General features: G+C 39.2%; 1 protein-coding gene across 1 annotated transcript in view; it reads left to right on the top strand.

The window, feature by feature from the left end:
- LOC109406264 (uncharacterized) overlaps positions 1 to 18,257 on the top strand; it is a 45,075-nt gene that overhangs the window by 9,551 nt on the left and 17,267 nt on the right. Inside the window, exons 3-4 of the mRNA XM_029877131.2 lie at positions 2,490 to 2,594; positions 2,739 to 2,909. Coding sequence (XP_029732991.2) covers positions 2,490 to 2,594; positions 2,739 to 2,909 — 276 coding nt within the window. The remainder of the gene's footprint in view (positions 1 to 2,489; positions 2,595 to 2,738; positions 2,910 to 18,257) is intronic.

Genomic DNA, 18,257 nt, shown 5'->3' with positions numbered 1-18,257 from the left:
GGAGACTTGGCCCCATGACCCCCTTATGCATCAATAAAATAAAACAAAATAAAATAAATTAATATAAAATAAAATAAATTTTGTGTGGAATTTAGTATGGGAAATCGTACTTTTTTGCATTTTACTCACAAGTTGAATTCTTTTGTCTAATGCCATGTAACTGATGACGTTAAAGCATAGCCTAAGATATGCCGAAAAACTTCACCGGGGACCAGAAAGTGACCCGACGCTTGTGAGAAAAGTTATTCGCTTGGTAACTGAGGCCAAAAATTGAGATTTTATTATTGATGCTATTCCTTCACATGTTAAATGTTAAGTACCACCGGGCAATATGTACGTTATAACTTTTTTCACGAGTGTTGGATCACTTTGCGGTCTTCAGCTAAGTTTTTCGGCATACTTCAGCGTCATTAGTTAGATCGTTTTAGACAAAATAAATAAATTTATAAGAAAAATGCAATAGAGCACGTTTTCCCATATTAAATTTCATACAAATTTCAATCTCAATGCGGAACACGGGGAAGCAATCAATCGCTAACAAATTTTGCACAGTTGTTTTAAACGCTGAAATGAATAAAAAAAGCGCTGTTCCAAAAAATCGATTTTGTTGACCCAGTTTAATGTATACAGTTATTCTTGCATATAAAAAAAAAGTTTGGTTTCCAATTTCTTTGAAAATATGGACCACCCTAATTTTCATGTACATTCGAAGGAGAGCCTTCGAAGGAAACAACTTTGTAGACAATATTTGTCTAAAAATCATTTGAAGGGGCTGAATGCATCTTTACTCGTAAATGTGGTTAGTGGATCACTGTGACTGTTCATTGCAAGTCTCAGCAAATATTGTCATATTTCAATTTATTTATGAAAACTTATCCCGTTATTATATATATGGAAGTCTGCTCTATCTGTTACTGGTCAGAGATTACATGAATAATGGGACATACGCTCAGGAGGAACGGCAGAAGCAAAAAAATCGCATTAGTTGTTCGCCCTTTTCAATTGTTAGCAGTGAATCAAAATTCAACCTGCATTTGTTACGACAATCCACTTAATAAGTTTGTCCCAACTTGAATAGAATAGGACAAAGATCGTGCAACATGAGTTATAGAGATTTAAGCCTTGCATTGTGATTTTCGAGCGATAACTTCGAGTCGGTAAACACTGCAACGCTACTGAAGATATATCATAAAGAAGTCTCGATTTTGGGTTGGTAATAATTGATTCTTCACGGGTTTAAAAATTACGCAATAAATTCAGTTTCCAGAACTGCACAAAACTGCAGCAAAAATTGTAGAGATCATGTCATTATTTGTTACCAGTTGGGATAATGAGTACAGTCATAGCACAATCATGGGTCACCCACAATTATGGGTCAATTCCATTTGAATTGCATGGTGAAATGTCTGACTAATAATTGTGACAGAGTGACTCATAATTGTGCAATGACTGTAATCGACGCGCCTTCTTTGTTGCTTGTTTTGTGCCTTTTTTGTCTGACAATTGTGTTCACTGATTGTTAGTCTAGAAAAGTTAAGCACCACCAGATGTTTCCCACACCAAATTCGCAGTTCTGTAATGGTTCATTACAGCACTGATTTGCCTTGCGTAATGAATCATTACAGCACTGTTTTCAGTTTTGATCAAATTCTCGAGGCTTTCTGGACGCAGTTTTGAAAAATTTTGACAACTGCACAGTATAAGGCAGCATCCATTTATTACGTTACGCTAAAATCGGCATTTTTCGACCATCCCTCCCCTCTCCGTAACGCTTTTTGTATGAAAACTCAAAAAATTGTGATTAAATTTGGGCCGTAACGCTTGGCCATACTTTCCCTCCCCCTAGAGGGTTACGTTATTTGTGGACGGCGCCTAACCTGCTATGATAAGATGGCAAGCCTCGTTGGATAAATATACGACTCGTGGGAACTGTAACTTTTAACTCTAAGTTTAACAAAACTTTAATAGTTATTAAAAATAACAAAATTTTATGCAATGGGTTTTTCATAATGCAACTCATTTGAGTTGCATAATATTCATAATGCAACTCAAATGAGTTGCATTATGAACATTATACAACTATTTTTCATTATACAACTCATTTCAGTTGCATAATGAACCAGTTCGGAAAAAATGGCCATTATGGTACTGAAATGAGTTACATAAAATTGAAATTATGACACTGAATTGCATAAAATAATGTTTGGAAAAAAATCGGTATTATAAATTGATATTACACTTAAAAGTTATTCGTGAGTATTTCTATATTCAATATTTTCGATTTGCAAGTGATATTTCTGGTAGTTCGAGATGTTTCTAATAATTGATTAAACCAAAAAGTCAACATTATAGTGCTTATACCCCCCATATATATCCAAGTACAAACCTAATCAATCACGATTTAAATTTGCATTAGCACTTCGCTTCTTGCGCTATTCTATTACGATCACATTGCACTAAAGTCAAGGTATGCATTTAAACTATTACAGAACATTGTCGAGAAAATTGACCAGAGAACTTTTGCCAAACGGAAAGCGCTGGACAGGCTAGTACACCGCTACAAGACTTTGACCGACTCTTACGAAAAAGAGCTGGTAAGTTGAACCAACGTGATCGTGTGATCCTAAGCATCGATTGTCTCAATTGGATAACCCATAGAAATTAATTGATCGTGCTCATCTATTTCACGATTTTCTGTTCTTCACATTGCTGGTGCTGTTTGCTGGTGGATCAACCAGATCAAGGTCTCAGAATTGCAGGACAGAACGAAATTTATGGATCCGCAAGAACTGTACGAGGAGATCGAGGCGAAGAGCTACGAACTTGAGTTGCGACATTGTGGCACACGTATCCGTACGGCAGACGCTATAAATAGAGCATATAATGAAATAATTCGGACGATGCTGAAGGTGAGCTTTCGGTTTTTAATTTTCTTCTCCTGTAATTTGCAGAATAATTTTCTTTAGATTTTTGCTTACGCCGCTTTTCCTTTCTAAACAATTATCATAAATATCCGGCACGGTGTGCGGATCAGTCGGCTTACGAATGAATACATATAAGAAAAGGTGATTATCGAGGGTCAACATTCAATGGTAGCCATTGGCAAGCGCGCTTTAATAACAGTTCTGATATATGTATCAATCATTCTTTTGAACTTGGACTAGTGCTTGAATCAGAAACAGAAAAACAAGTAACACGATCAAAGCTTCAAACTTATACCTAGTATTAGAATTTGTTAAATTAAAAATATTTCATAACATGGACACATTCAGATTGAAAATTTAATTATTCCAAAGTTCCAAAGTGGGTCCCGAGATGAACTAGCCTAGGGCTAAAAACTTCGTTAATACAGATAAAAAAAATCAACTTCATCAACTTTAAACTAGGTGTTCTGTGTGTAGTTACGCGTGGTTACACTGTTTCATCCGCAGACTCTGTACAGAGTCTATAGCACTGATCGCTACGATGCTACTGTTCTTCTACTTCGTGGACGGTAGAACGAAGAGCACGTGATGTTGTTGTCCAGATGGATTGGTAAGCATGTATAGTCAGAGGAGGTTCAGTGTCAATCGACGTTTGATGGCTTGACGAAAAGTTTTTTTGGTGGCACGGCTGGGAATTGAACTCCTGACCTTCCGCATACAATAACGAAAGTGTAACCCTCACGACTATGAGGCCGCGCCATCTCATATGCTGTTAAGGTTAAGATTTTTTTATGATTCTATTTTTCACCAGCACCAGCCAATACATGTTTTAACTTACATGTCCAGCATAACTTAAACTAGTTATAAGACTGGGTCAACATGGTCTATGGTTTGGAACAAAGCATTTTTGGACTTTCAACCTTAACAAGAATTCGTCATTGACAAAACCGTCATCATCAAAAAATCCGAAAGAAGTTTGCTTGATCAATTCTGAATTTTCCGCAGTGATAATGTATTCACTGTGTTGGTCAATCTGTGACTTTTCATTGCAGGCTGCTCGGCTTATAATAACTAGATTATAAGAACAAATTATGATAAGTAGATTCTCAAATAATTATAATATTGCAGAACGCCATTGATCTAGAAACAGCAGAGCATAACCTAGCAATCGTTTTATCAACGGAGTACACATCGCCCCCTCCCTTAAGGATCGGACATTTGTGCCGTAGCTGTACAGTGTATCAAACAATTATCCGTACAGCAATTTTTTTGTCATTTTTTTTTTTCATTTAAACGTTTATAACTTTTTTATACGTCAATTCAAAACACTGAAATTTTGACCAATTATAATCCATATATTGAAGCTCCATTGGTAAAATTTTGAGCGAAATCGAAAGTTTTAGAACTTTAAGTAAAACTTATAAGAATTTTGAACACATTTTTAAAACATTATATCTCAATATGTACTCGATGAAATTTTTTCTTTTTTTTTTTGTTACATCTTATACCTAAGGTTTTCATATGCGGCTATGTTTGAGGTTTTATATTCACTACAAAAAATATGAAAAATTTGCTTATGTAGTTGACGATGGTTTAAAATTTACCATATTTTGCACATATAATCTGCCAAACGTTTTCCACCAATAAAAGTACATTAACTGAACGAAAAATCCATAGAACCTACTCTTCATATGTAGTTTAGCAGGTCCTGTATAAAAATATTACATAAGGAGAGCTTAAACAAGTTGAAAACACTTGGCACTTTTATTGATCAAAATATGATAAATTTCCAAATGACACTCTGAACATATACAGATTTTTCATATTTTTGTAGTGAATATAAAATTTCAAACAATACTGCATACGAAAGCCTTAGGTATAACCTGTAACACAAAAAAAAATGAAAAAGTTTCATCAAGTACATATTGAGATATAATTTTTTTTTTTTTACTTATTCGTTTATTTGGAAGGCTCGGGCGCCACATGGGCATAACTGAGCCGAAATCTTTTGTTTTTTTTACAATGGTTATACATTTTACAATTTATTACTGCCTTAAAACTATGTTAGTTTGGGAAGCCGAAGTACTCGCGGCTTTTTCGAGGTTAAGGATTGAAGAAAAAAAAAATGGGAAGGACGGATTTATGGGTTTAAAACTAAATTATTTGCTAACTTATACTAAAACTTTGATGGGACAAATTGTCCATATCTGTAACGGAACCAAAAAGAAAGGACTTTATCGGTAGAAAACGACAAGAAGAGGACAAACGTAAGGGGGTGACGACAGACAGGGGCGAACAACAAAACCAAAAGGCGGACAACGAAAACAAGGAACGTACTACATCAAACTCTGACATCAACACGTTTCAAAAACTGGTAAATCAGGTTCATGTATTCCAAATCAAGTCCTGCCAACACTTCTCTAACGGGTTTCTGTTGTTTTCCTCGGACCCGGAGAATTTCATGCAGCTCAGATCTGACCTCACGATACTCATTGCATCCCCACACGACATGTTCGATATCCTGGTAAGCCACGCCACAGACACAGAGATTGCTTTCTGAGAGCCCAACACGGAAGGTATGTGCGTTCAACAAATAGTGGTTGGACATCAACCGACACATTACACGAATGAAATCGCGGCTCAAATCCAACCCTTTGAACCATGGCTTCTTCGACACCTGTGGAATGATGGAGTGCAACCATCTACCCATCTCTCCATCTCTCCATTTGTGTTGCCAGCTGATCAAGGTCTCCTGACGGGCCAATTCAAAAAATTCGTCGAAGGCGATTTGACGCTCATAAATATCGCCTTCGCTAGCGCCCACCTTAGCCAGAGAGTCCGCTTTCTCATTGCCCGGAATTGAGCAATGTGAAGGGACCCAAGCTATGGTGATGATGTATGAGCGTTTGGACAAAGCACTCAAGACTTGGCGTATTCCTTTCAGGAAGTACGCTGAGTGCTTCATCGGTTTCATTGACCGAACAGCCTCCAGAGAGCTTAGACTGTCGGTAAAAATGAAGTAGTGCTCAGGTGGGAGAGTGCGAATGTACTCTAAGGTGTAGTATATAGCCGCTAGCTCAGCAATATATACCGAACATGGCTTTTGAAGCATAAAGGTGGCGCTATGAAATTCGTTGTAGACACCGAATCCAGTCGAATCATCGGTTTTGGAACCATCTGTGAAGAACTGTCTGGCCCCGCTAACATGCCCGAACTTACTTGCAAAAATTTGTGGAATACCTATGGAACGAAAAGATTCCGGTATACCGGTGATCTCATCCTTCATAGAGAGATCAAAATCCACAGAGGAGCTGTCGAAGTCTGAGAAGTTGTCACGATTGGTGTTAACCGGAGATGGGCTTACCTCCAGCGTCATGTACCAGTAGTACACACTCATAAAACGAGTTTGGGGATTCTGTTCGAGCAGCTTTTCGAAGTTTTCTATGACCAACGGATTCACAACCTCGCATCGGATGAGGAACCGGAACGACAACTCCGCAAAGCGGTCTGTCAGAGGCTGTACACCAGCAAGTACCTCTAAACTCATTGTGTGAGTCGAGTTCATGCAACCTAACGCGATCCGAAGGCAACGGTACTGAACCCGTTGAAGCTTCAGCAAGTGTGTTTTCGCCGCGGCTTGAAAACAGAAGCTACCGTATTCTAAAACCGATAGAATGGTTGTTTGGTACAGCCTGATCAGATCTTCCGGGTGTGCTCCCCACCATGTTCCGGTAATAGTTCGCATAAAGTTGATTCGTTTTTGGCATTTCTGTATCAGATACACAATGTGCTTCCCCCAGGTGCATTTGGAGTCGAACCAGACGCCGAGGTATTGTGAAGACATGCTATGAGTGATTGTCTTACCCATCAGAACTAGCGGAAACTTTGCCGGTTTGTGTTTTTTAGAAAAGACAACCATCTCAGTTTTCTCCGGAGAGAACTCGATACCCAGCTTGAGAGCCCAAGTAGACAAATTGTCCAAAGTATCCTGTAGTGGTCCTTGCAGATCGACTGCTATTGATCCCGTTACAGAGACAACACAGTCATCCGCAAGCTGCCTTAACGTGCAGTTTTCCATGAGACAATCATCTATGTCTCTAACATAAAAGTTGTAAAGAAGGGGGCTTAGACATGAACCCTGGGGGAGGCCCATGTAGCTAATTCGTGAAACTGTCAAGTCACCATGAGCGAAACTCATCTGCTTCTCAAACAGCAAATTATACAAAAAGTTGTTAAGAATTGGGGAAAGGCCACAGTCGTGTAGTTTGTCGGAAAGAACATCGACACAAACTGAATCAAAAGCACCCTTAATATCCAAAAACACTGAGCCCATTTGCTGCTTTTGAGCAAAGGCAAGCTGAATTTCTGAAGAAAGCAACGCAAGACAGTCGTTCGTACCTTTGCCTCTGCGGAAACCAAACTGTGTGTCTGACAACATGCCATTCGATTCAACCCATTTGTCCAGTCGAAAGAGAATCATCTTCTCCAACAGCTTCCGTAGACAAGACAACATCGCGATTGGACGGTACGAATTATGATCCGACGCGGGTTTCCCGGGTTTTTGAACAGCTATCACCCTCACTTGTCTCCAATCATCCGGAACGATGTTGTTATCCAGGAACTGATTGAACAAGTTCAACAAGCGCCTCTTAGCGACGTCGGGGAGGTTTTTAAGCAAGTTGAACTTGATTCGATCCATTCCTGGAGCGGAATTGTTACATGAAAGAAGAGCAAGTGAGAATTCAATCATTGAAAACGGCCTATCCATGTCGTCCCTATCGTCGGAAACATCACGAATTATTCGCTCCACGGGCACGGAATCTGGACAAACTTTTTTTGCGAACTTGAGGATCCATCGAGGAGAGCTTTCTCGATCCTCGTTGACCGACGACGCGTTACGCATTCTTCTACCGACGTTCCAAAGAGTTCTCATCGAAGTCTCGCGCGACAAACCCTCGACGAACCGACGCCAGTAACCGCTTTTCTTCGCCTTGATCAAGTTCTTGAACTTGCTTTCAAGGGAAGCGAACCGCTTGAAGTTTTCGACCGAACCGCGTTTCCGAAACTCTTTGAACGCCGCGGATTTCTCGCGATATATTTCTGTACACTCACTATCCCACCACGGATTGGGGGGTTTCCTGCGAACCGACGGACCTGGCACTGGTCGACGTTGTGCCTGACGCGCACTACTGATGATCAGTTCTGATAGAAACTGATACTCTTCCCGCGGTGGAAGGACTTCTACCGATTGTTCACCGTCGATAATTGCTTCTGCGTACTTCTCCCAGTCAATGTGCTTGGTGAGATCGTAGGCGATGTCGATAGATGGAGGTTGATGTGACCCATTGGAAATAGAAACAACAATCGGCAGATGATCACTACCATGAGGATCCTGGATAACCTTCCATGTACACTCCAGCGATAGTGAGCTCGAACAGATTGAGAGGTCTAATCGGCTGTTTCTAGGGCTGCCATCTTGAGCTGGAGGTGCCACTCGTGTAACTTCTCCGGTATTCAAAATTGTCATGTTGAAGTCGTCGCAGAGGTCATATATTAACGTTGAACGGCTGTCATCGTACAGTTCCCCCCAGCCTGTACCATGGGAGTTGAAATCTCCCATGAGCAGCCGAGGCTCGGGCATAACCGAGCAGATGTGGGCGAGATCCCTGCGAAATATTGCAGTTCTCGGTGGAAGATATATGGAGGCAACACTGAGGGTTTTACCTCGGATAGTCACCTCACATGCGACGGCTTCAATGCCTGTCATCGGATGAAAATCGACTCTGTAAAATGAGTGCTGCTTCTTGATCCCTAGAAGCACCCCTCCGTAAGAGTCGGATCGATCAAGGCGAATGATATTATAATCGGGAAAAGGTAAGGTTACATCAGGTGTCAGCCATGTTTCGGATAGTGCAAAAACATCGCATTGTAAATTGTAAACTAAAAATTTAAAAACGTCTAATTTCGGTGTAATACTACGACAGTTCCAGTGTAGAACCGAAATCGTATCTTCGACCTCGGTGGTTAAATTAGCCATCGAAAGATACGATTGTCGCAAGGAGGGGCATTTTAGAAGCCAACTGCTTCAAAAGAGGGGTCACGCAAGGAATTGAGATATAATGTTTTAAAAATTTGTTCAAAAATCTTATAAGTCTTACTTAAAGTTCTATAACTTTCGATTTCACTCAAAATTTTACAAATGGAGCTTCAATATATGGGTTATAATTGGTCAAAATTTCAGCGTTTTTAATTGACGTATAAAAAAGTTATAAACGTTTAAATGAAAAATTATTTTGACCAAAAAAATACTGTACGGACAATTGTTTGATAAACTGTAGGTTCTAGAAGGCTAGACCAACGGTATTTGAAACTCACTTTTCATTAAGGCGAAACTGGAAGCATTTTCTCATTTTTTCGGTTTTTAGTTTTTTATTAAATAACGAAGCAATATTTTCAAAATCGGTTTTCGTGCACATGTAGAGTATGGATCAAGGTATCTTCTGAATTTTTTTGAGGTGGAAAATGTTTTCCATTTTTGCAAAAACCATTTTTTTTTTTAATTTTGTTAAAATGGTTATTTATGTAACGAGTTGCAAAAAGTTGATTTTTTCAGCACGAGTCGTACATTTATCCAACGAGGCTTGCCGAGTTGGATAAATACGAAGAGTGCTGAAAAAATCGAGTTTTGCAACGAGTTCCATACAAAATTTTATGCAATGATTTTTTCATAATGCAACCCATTTGAGTTGCATAATGTTCATAATGCAACTCAAATGAGTTGCATTATGAACATTATACAACTATTTTTCATTATGCAACTCATTTCAGTTGCATAATGAACCAGTTCAGAAAAATTGGCCATTATAATACCAAAATGAGTTATATAAAATATAAATTACGATACTGAATTGCATAAAATGGTTTCTGCAAAAACGAAAAACATTTTCCACTACGAAAAAAATTCAGAAGATACCTTGATCCATACTCTACATGTGCACGAAAACCGATTTTGAAAATGTTGCTTCGTTATTTAATAAAAAACCTAAAACCAAAAAATGAGGAAATGCTTCCAGTTTCGCCTTAAGTCTAAAGTTTGTAATAACGTCGTACTCCGTCCGGTAGACGTATCGCTCAGCGGGGGCTAAAACGCAGATCGGCCAGATCGGGGCCAGAGAGTGCGTTGAGATTACAGAACTACAGAATAAAAAAATAATATTCCTTAAAAAATCAGCTCTTGCTAAGTTGCGTCTAATTTGGCTACTCCCATAAGAAATATACGTGATTGGCCAAAACAGATACCAAAGTTGAAAAAAGGCCAAAGCTACGATAATGCTTCTATTTTAGCCAGTGCCACTTTTAATTCAAAAATAAAGTATTAACTTCATTTCTGCATTTTTCCTATAAAGTATAGATTGAAACCTTTCATTTGACACATTGGTAATTGGTAGTTTTCATAGGATTATTGCTTATTTTTATAAAAATGATTTCTCTTAGACTGGCCAAAACCGATGCACGCATCCTAGTACTTTTTTGCATTTTTCTTACGAGGCAGTACGACTGAGAATGTAGTAGTTGGTTTGCTAAGGTGAATATAGAACGAAGCCAAACTTTGAATTTTCAAAAGCACAAATCTGAAGAACCAAATATCGTAAAGCGCTGAAAAGTTGATCGATTGATCAGCCACAAGTGGCTTTTTTTGCAAACTTTTCAGTGCAATCCGTCATTTGTGCTTTTGAAAATTCGAGGTGTGGCTTCGTCATATCTTCACCTTAACTGGTTGTGTTGAAGTGATTTTGTGTTTAATAATTGACTTCAATATACCGTAATCCGGGGTAACATTGATCAGAATTTTCGATCTTTCTTGAATAATTCTCTTGTTAAAGCAAACGTTACATGTTTTATATTTTTAAAACAAGTACTGGCCCTCTGAGTATGTGTTAAGCTACTCGAAAAATTACAGTAAAACTTTTAAACATGTTTAAATAGTCTTTTTAATCTAATTTTTGATTTTGTTGATTTGGGGTAACATTAATCATGTCAGTGATCAATGTTCGTTTGTGTTGAAAATACCCTTACTTACTAAATTCGGGGTCGCTGATTTCGAATATTTTGTCCAAATTATTACAAGTTATGTACTTTTTAAGTTATTTAAAGAATAAAATCCTCTAAACTGCGAATAACGCCTAAAGGTAGGCAAAAGCTTAAGAAATTTAATGCCTTCTTTCAAAAATCGTATATTTTATTGAAAAAGAGCACTTTCATAAAAGTTTCATTTATTTAATCCAACTCCTGGATATCATATGAAAGTAATACAGTGATTTCGAACCACATATTGTATCTAGTATTCATGCCAAGCATGAATGTTTGACAATGTATCTCATTCTGTTACGAAACACAGTTTTGGAAAAATAGATTTATTTCAATGTTTTTTGTAATTCAATTTTTATGAATTACATGTCATTAGATAGCTAAATGATAGCAGATTACGATATACCATCCGAAAACAGAAACCGATTCATTGTAAAATGCTTGTTTGTACATTTCATGAGGTCGGTCAAGCTGATCAATGTTACCAGTGGCGTAGCAAGGGGGGGGCGGAGGGTGCGGTCCGCACCGGGCCCCTGAATTCAGGGGGCCTCCAAATCAGGGCAGGTCTAGTGTTATAAACTATCCCTGATTTGGAGGCCCCCTGAATTCGGGGCCCCAGTTTGAAAGATTTCTGTAAGTATAAGTTCAACACTTGGCGATCTGCTGATAGTTATATAGCGGCCTCTTTGTTATTATCAAGAGATTTTGGAATGGGGAACACAGATGGCTATTTTGAAGTTCTATTATCAACAATTCAAAATGTACACACTTTTTTCGTGTAGTTTTGTTAGTTTTGTTTATACAGTAAAACCTCCATGAGTCGATATTGAAGGGACCATCGACTCAAGGAAATATCGAGTAGTGGAACAAAATCCTTTGGAAAGCTTTTTGGGGGGACCATCATAGTAACCCAGAAATTATTTTTCAGTATGGAAAAATTTACCTCCATGAGTCGATATCGAGTCAAGGAACATCGACTCATGGAGGTTCGACTGTATTAGTTTGATGACTACTCTTTGCACCTGCAGGAGCCCCAAAATACAATTAAAAAAATGTGCTCGAGATCAAAATTGAATTTTACGACATTTAATACCGAAATGGAAGTAAAATTCATGAGCATTATGAAAACATCCATCATATCCTAACTACAGAACCAAACATAGCTGTTGGTTTAGCTTAAGATAGCAGCTGAAATTCAGGGGCCCCATTTATCAAAATTTAGAACTGAACGCATTCAACGTCCTTGACTTAAAGGCTTTCTGTGGGAATTCCTTCGGGCAAGAATATCTTTTTCGATTTATCAGGCAGTTACTCCAAAGACTTCTACAAAAATTCCTCTAAGATTTACTTCAGAACATTTTTTAGGGATTGCTTAAAAAAAAATTCTAAGCATTGGTGTACGAATACTTACAATGGTTCCTAAAGGAACTCCTCCTAACATTTTTTCAGGATTTTTTTCAAAAAATTATCAAGAAATCTTTCAGGAATTCCTTTGAGATTTTTTAATGTAGGGATTTCTTCTAGCAGTCGTTCAGAAATACCTCTTCGGAAACGGTCATAAAGCCATTCAAGGATTATGTCATGAAGCCCTTCAAGAAATCTTTTAGATGGACCATAAGAAATCTCTCCAAGAATGATTTTAGAGACTTCTTCGAGATGGAATCTTGCAGGAGTTCCTCACGGAAAATATCATTGAGATCATGATTGGAGCCATACCTGAATGGATTCTTGGGAGATTTTCTAAAGAAATTTGAATGAATTCCCGAAGGAATCCTTGTAGAAATGTCTGTAGCATTTTATGTAGAAATTTTAAAAAAATCCTTGAAAAGCCGCCTGAATGAATTCCAAGATGTGTTAGGAAAGAATCATTGGGTTGATTTTGAAGGTATATTTGATGATATTCTGGAAGGATTTTTACCGAATTAGTGAAGAATTACAAATTCTTTGGTGCAAATAAATAAAAACAATCTTCAAAAGAATTCCTACATATTTCCTTGGAGAAATTTCTGCAGGGGGCCTTGGGTGAATTTCTGCAACATCCCCTGAGGAAAGTTGTGCAAGAATACTTTGGGGATGAATATATTCATCCTTGTAGGGTTATCTGAAGAAAAACTGAATAATCCATGAACGAATCTTTATTCGTAACTTGAAAAAAAAAATCCTTGGAGAAAAGATTAAATCTTTACTGGAATTTCTTAAAAGATTCCTGATCGAATTGTAAAAGAGGACTTGAAAACAATGCCTAAGTAATCTTTGGATGATTTCCAACAGCAATTATTAGAGAAATTTCTGAGGAAATCCCTGCAGGTATGACTTAAGATATGCTTGAACAAAATCTCAAGAAATCTTTGGAAGGGCTTCAAAATTATATGAGGCAGAGCAAAATGAACCCTTGAAGAAGTTTCTAAAAAAATCCTGAAGGAATTCCTGAATACTTTTACTATTTTATAAAGAGCTGAAAAAAACATGTGTGGTAGCTCTAAAGGAATCGTTTGTGGATATACTCTTTATGGAGTGTGATGTCGTGTTTTCCACAGCGATACAAACGCGGCAAGCCGTGAAGTGCCTGGTAGCTACGGAGCAACATTCTACTTAGTAACGTAACTTGTTTATTAGTAATAAAGATACATTCTACATTTTCCCATCAAACAAGTTAGACGTTCTTTTAATCGATTGAATATAGAACAATTGGCGACGACACGATTTCGACCAACAATTTTTCAAGATGGAAGGATACGGTCCACCAAGATTTGCGATCGGAGACCAGTGGGAGATGTATCAAGAGCGTTTGGAGCAGTACTTTGTAGCTGTGGACCTGGAAGAGGAGCGTAAATCCGCTGTACTTCTGACGTCAATTTCGCTAGAAGTTTACCAAACCGTGAAGAACATCTGCCATCCTGCGAAGCCGAATGAGAAGTCCTACGTCGAACTTTGCGCTTTGTTGAAGGGAAGATTCTGTCCGACGATGGTTACCTACCGGGAGCGAGCTGTATTCTACAGGGCTCGACAGGAATCAGGAGAAACTGTTCAAGAATGGTATGTTCGATTGAAGAAGTTATCCCTAAATTGCGAATTTGGAGAACATTTGGACCATGCACTGAAGGACATTTTCGTGACGGGACTCCAACCGGGTCCGATTTTCGAACGTTTGTGTGAAGAAGAAGACTTCGTTCCGTTGGAGAATTTACTCAGGGTTGCGGCGAAAAAAGAAGCCACGTTGAAAAACCGAGGAGTTCTTGAAGTAAATAAGATCTGCGAGAAGAAGTCCAATTACGGATCGAAGCCTTCGCAGAAACCCAGTTCGGCGACCTGCTTTGCCTGCGGTAAGAACAATCACGATTTTCGAAGCTGTCAGTACCGCAGCTATGTGTGCAAGATTTGCAAGGAAAAAGGTCACATTGCCGTGGTCTGTCCGAAGAAGCAAAAAGGAATCTCTGGACGGAAGGATAGTAACGTCAACCATTTGGAAGTTAATAACATTGGTTGCTGCGATCCCTACTTCATGAACGTTGCGGTCAATGGACGAATCACCAAGTTTGAAATGGATACAGGATCACCGATAACGATCATTTCCGAAGCATTCTACCGCAATCATTTTGAAGAATTTCCTTTGCATCCGTTTCGGGGCAAGTTGGTGTTCTATACCGGAGGAGAAGCTTCACCGAAAGGAGCATTTGACGCGGTGCTGGTTTACCAGGGTAGACAAGCTGTTGGCCAAGTAGTAGTCATTGAAGGAGGACGTAATCCACTGATTGGACGCGACTTTATTGGCAAACTTCTGAAATTTCAAATCAACAAACTGGACACGGAGTCACCGGAGAAGCATGAAGAACAGTTGAATGCAATTTTGAATCGTTATGGAGAATTGTTTGATGGACCGTTGGGATGCTACAAATACGCGAAGGTCAATCTTCAGCTGAAGCCGGATGTTGAACCAAAGTTTTTCAAACCGAGGAAGATACCAGTTTCGTTTCAATCCAAGGTGGAAGAGGAGTTAGAGAACCTGGAGAAGACCGGAATTATAACGAAAGCTGAGACTGCTGAATGGGGAACACCGTTGGTTCCTGTTTTGAAGAAGGACAAATCCATTCGCCTGTGCGCTGATTATCGAGTCACTGTTAACCCACATTTGGAGGACAAGCGATACCCGATGCCAGTTGTGGAAGATCTCTTCGATGCTTTACAAGGCAGTAAGTTGTTTTCGAAGCTAGATTTGAAGTCAGCGTATAACCAATTAGAGCTGGAGGAGGAATCCAGGAGGTTGTTAGCATGGAGTACCCATAAAGGAATTTATTACGTGAATCGATTACCGTTTGGAACCAAGCCTGCCTGCGCGATTTTTCAAGAAGTTTTGGAGAAGTTGCTACAGGATTGTCCGGGCTGTGTGAATTTCCTCGATGATGTCATGGTTACCGGCGCAACAGTAAGTGAACACCTTAGCAATCTATCAAGAGTATTGGAGAAGTTGATGGAAGCAGGATTCCGGCTCAACCGTGAAAAGTGTGAATTTTTCAAACAAAGAATGCAGTTTTTGGGACACATTGTTGACGGAGATGGATTGCATAAGGATCCGGAGAAAGTTCGGGCTATAATGGACGTTTCAAGACCTGAAAATGTAAAAGCGCTGCGAGAATTTCTCGGAATGGTAACGTATTATGCCAAGTTCATTCCGAACATTTCTGTGATTTTGAGTCCACTATACCGATTGCTGAAGAAGGATTAACGATACTGTTGGACATCTGAATGTGAAGCGGCTTTTGAGACCATCAAACAAATGCTGTGTTCTGATAACGTTTTGGTTCCATATAATCCAGATCTACCAGCGGTTTTGATTACTGATGCTTCAGGAAAAGGAATTGATGCGGTTCTTCTACAAGTGTTTCCGGATGGAAGTCAGCGGCCAGTGACGTTCATTTCGAGAGTACTGAAGAGTCATGAGCAAGAGTATTCCCCTTTGGACATGGAAGCTTTGGCTGTTTACTATGCTGTACGAAGATTGAGCGGTTACTTGTTGGGAAGATCATTCACCATTTTGACGGATCATCAACCACTGGTGTCGTTATTTGGACGAAAAGGTATTCCGGATATGGTGTTCGGCAAGCTGCAACGTTGGGCTGTGTTTCTGGCGAATTACGAATATGAAATCAAGTACATCAAAGGAGTTAACAATAAGGTAGCAGATTTTCTTTCCCGATCACCAGTTCAATGTAACCACGAGGACGTTGGAGACGACGAAGAAGTTTTGTTCCTGCAGTACATAGAATCCGAGACGAGATCGTTGGTTGAACGGAAGCAGCTGATAGTAGAATCTCGACGTGATCCTGTTATTAGCCGTATTGTGAATTTTGTCAAGACCGGATGGCCCAACAATGTGGAGGATCCAGACCTGAAGAAGTTTTCTGTTCGGAAGGATGAGCTTGTTGTTGAAGAAGGAGTGTTGATGTGGGGCTATCGCATTGTGGCGCCTACAAAACTTCGACCGTTTTTGCTTCTAGAGCTACATTCGACACATTTGGGTATCGTCAAAATGAAATCGTTGGCGAGAAATTACTTCTGGTGGCCGAACATCGATAAAGACATTGAAGACATGGGTAAGCGTTGTGAACTTTGTATCCAGTCTAGACCAGAAGCTGGGAATACTCCAATTTCTCCATGGAAACTATGTTCTCGACCGTTTGAGAGGATCCATATCGACCATTTGTTCCTGAAGGAGAAGAATTTCCTAATAATCACAGATAGCTACTCGAAGTGAGTGGAATGCTATTTGGTTCAATCACTTTCTGCCAAACAAACTGTGGAGAAGCTAGAAGACTGTTTTGCACGTTATGGAAACTGCGATGTACTTGTGTCCGACAATGGAAGATCTTTCACGGCGAACGAATTTGAGGAATTTTGTAAAGCAAGAGGTATTCGACATCTAACATCAGCTCCGTATAGTCCATGTTCAAACGGTGCGGCGGAGAATGCAGTGAAGACATTCAAAAATGCATTGAAGAAGATGTTAGCAGACACCGGTAATCGTGGTAAGTCTATGGCAACACTGATGAATCAACACCTGCAAATGTATAGAGCAACACCGCACTGTACAACAAATGAGACTCCTTTCAAGTTAATGTTTGGACGAGAAATGAAAACCCGATTTGACGTTCTTCGGAAGGAATCAAATGTTCAACATGTTACGAAGACTTGGAAACTCAACGTGGATAAGAAGGATAAACAATTCGCGGTTGGTGAGGTAGGATATGCGAGGGACTACCGTGATCCAGATCGACAACGATGGATAAAAACCAAGATTATCAGAAGGAAAGGCGAAAATTTGTATGAATGCCACGCTGCGGAAATGGGTACGATAGTAAGACGAACAAATCAAATGTTGAAATACTCCTATGACGACTATGAAGAAGAACCTGGCGCTCGTGGAGGAGATATTCAAGCTATTGAACCTATTCCTGATGACGAGTATTTGTCTTCTGAGGACGACGACATTCCAGAACCGATGATGAATCACCAACAATCAGGCCACTATCGTGAAGATGGAGTTTATGTTACTAGAAGCAACCGAATGGTACGAGCTCCGGATCGCTATTAGCTCACGGGGGAGATGTGATGTCGTGTTTTCCACAGCGATACAAACGCGGCAAGCCGTGAAGTGCCTGGTAGCTACGGAGCAACATTCTACTTAGTAACGTAACTTGTTTATTAGTAATAAAGATACATTCTACATTTTCCCATCAAACAAGTTAGACGTTCTTTTAATCGATTGAATATAGAACAATCCGCGTTTGTATCGCTGTGGAAAACACGACATCACAGGAGTTCTTGGGATTACATAATACTGAAGAAATTTCTTCAGAAATGAAGGAGGAATTTCCTAAGGAATCGCTGTAGCAACTTTCTCAGGAAATCTTGGAGGGATTTGTAAAGAAGTCCTTGAAGTATTTTCCATATGAATTGTAAAAGATATCCCAGAAAGAGTTCTTGAAGCTCCGCACATGGAAAAAAATACTTAATGAAATCGTTAGAAGCTTTCCTTAGAAGTTTCGTGAAGGAAATCCGGACGAAACTGGTGTTATCGCTAAAGAAATTCTTTGTGGTATCGATAGAAAAAAAAATCTAATAAAAACCTTGGAAGAATTCCTAAATGATTCATTGAGGAATTCCAGTAGAATTTCTTGGAGCAATTCCTGTAAGAACTTTTACATTATTTATTAGAATTTCAAGAATTATTATTTTTTTAATTTTTTT

This window comes from Aedes albopictus, chromosome 3, assembly GCF_035046485.1.
Source record: "Aedes albopictus strain Foshan chromosome 3, AalbF5, whole genome shotgun sequence".
Taxonomy (NCBI): Eukaryota; Metazoa; Arthropoda; class Insecta; order Diptera; family Culicidae; genus Aedes; species Aedes albopictus.
Note: the sequence above shows the minus strand (reverse complement) of the source record. Positions and strands in the feature narration are given on the sequence as shown.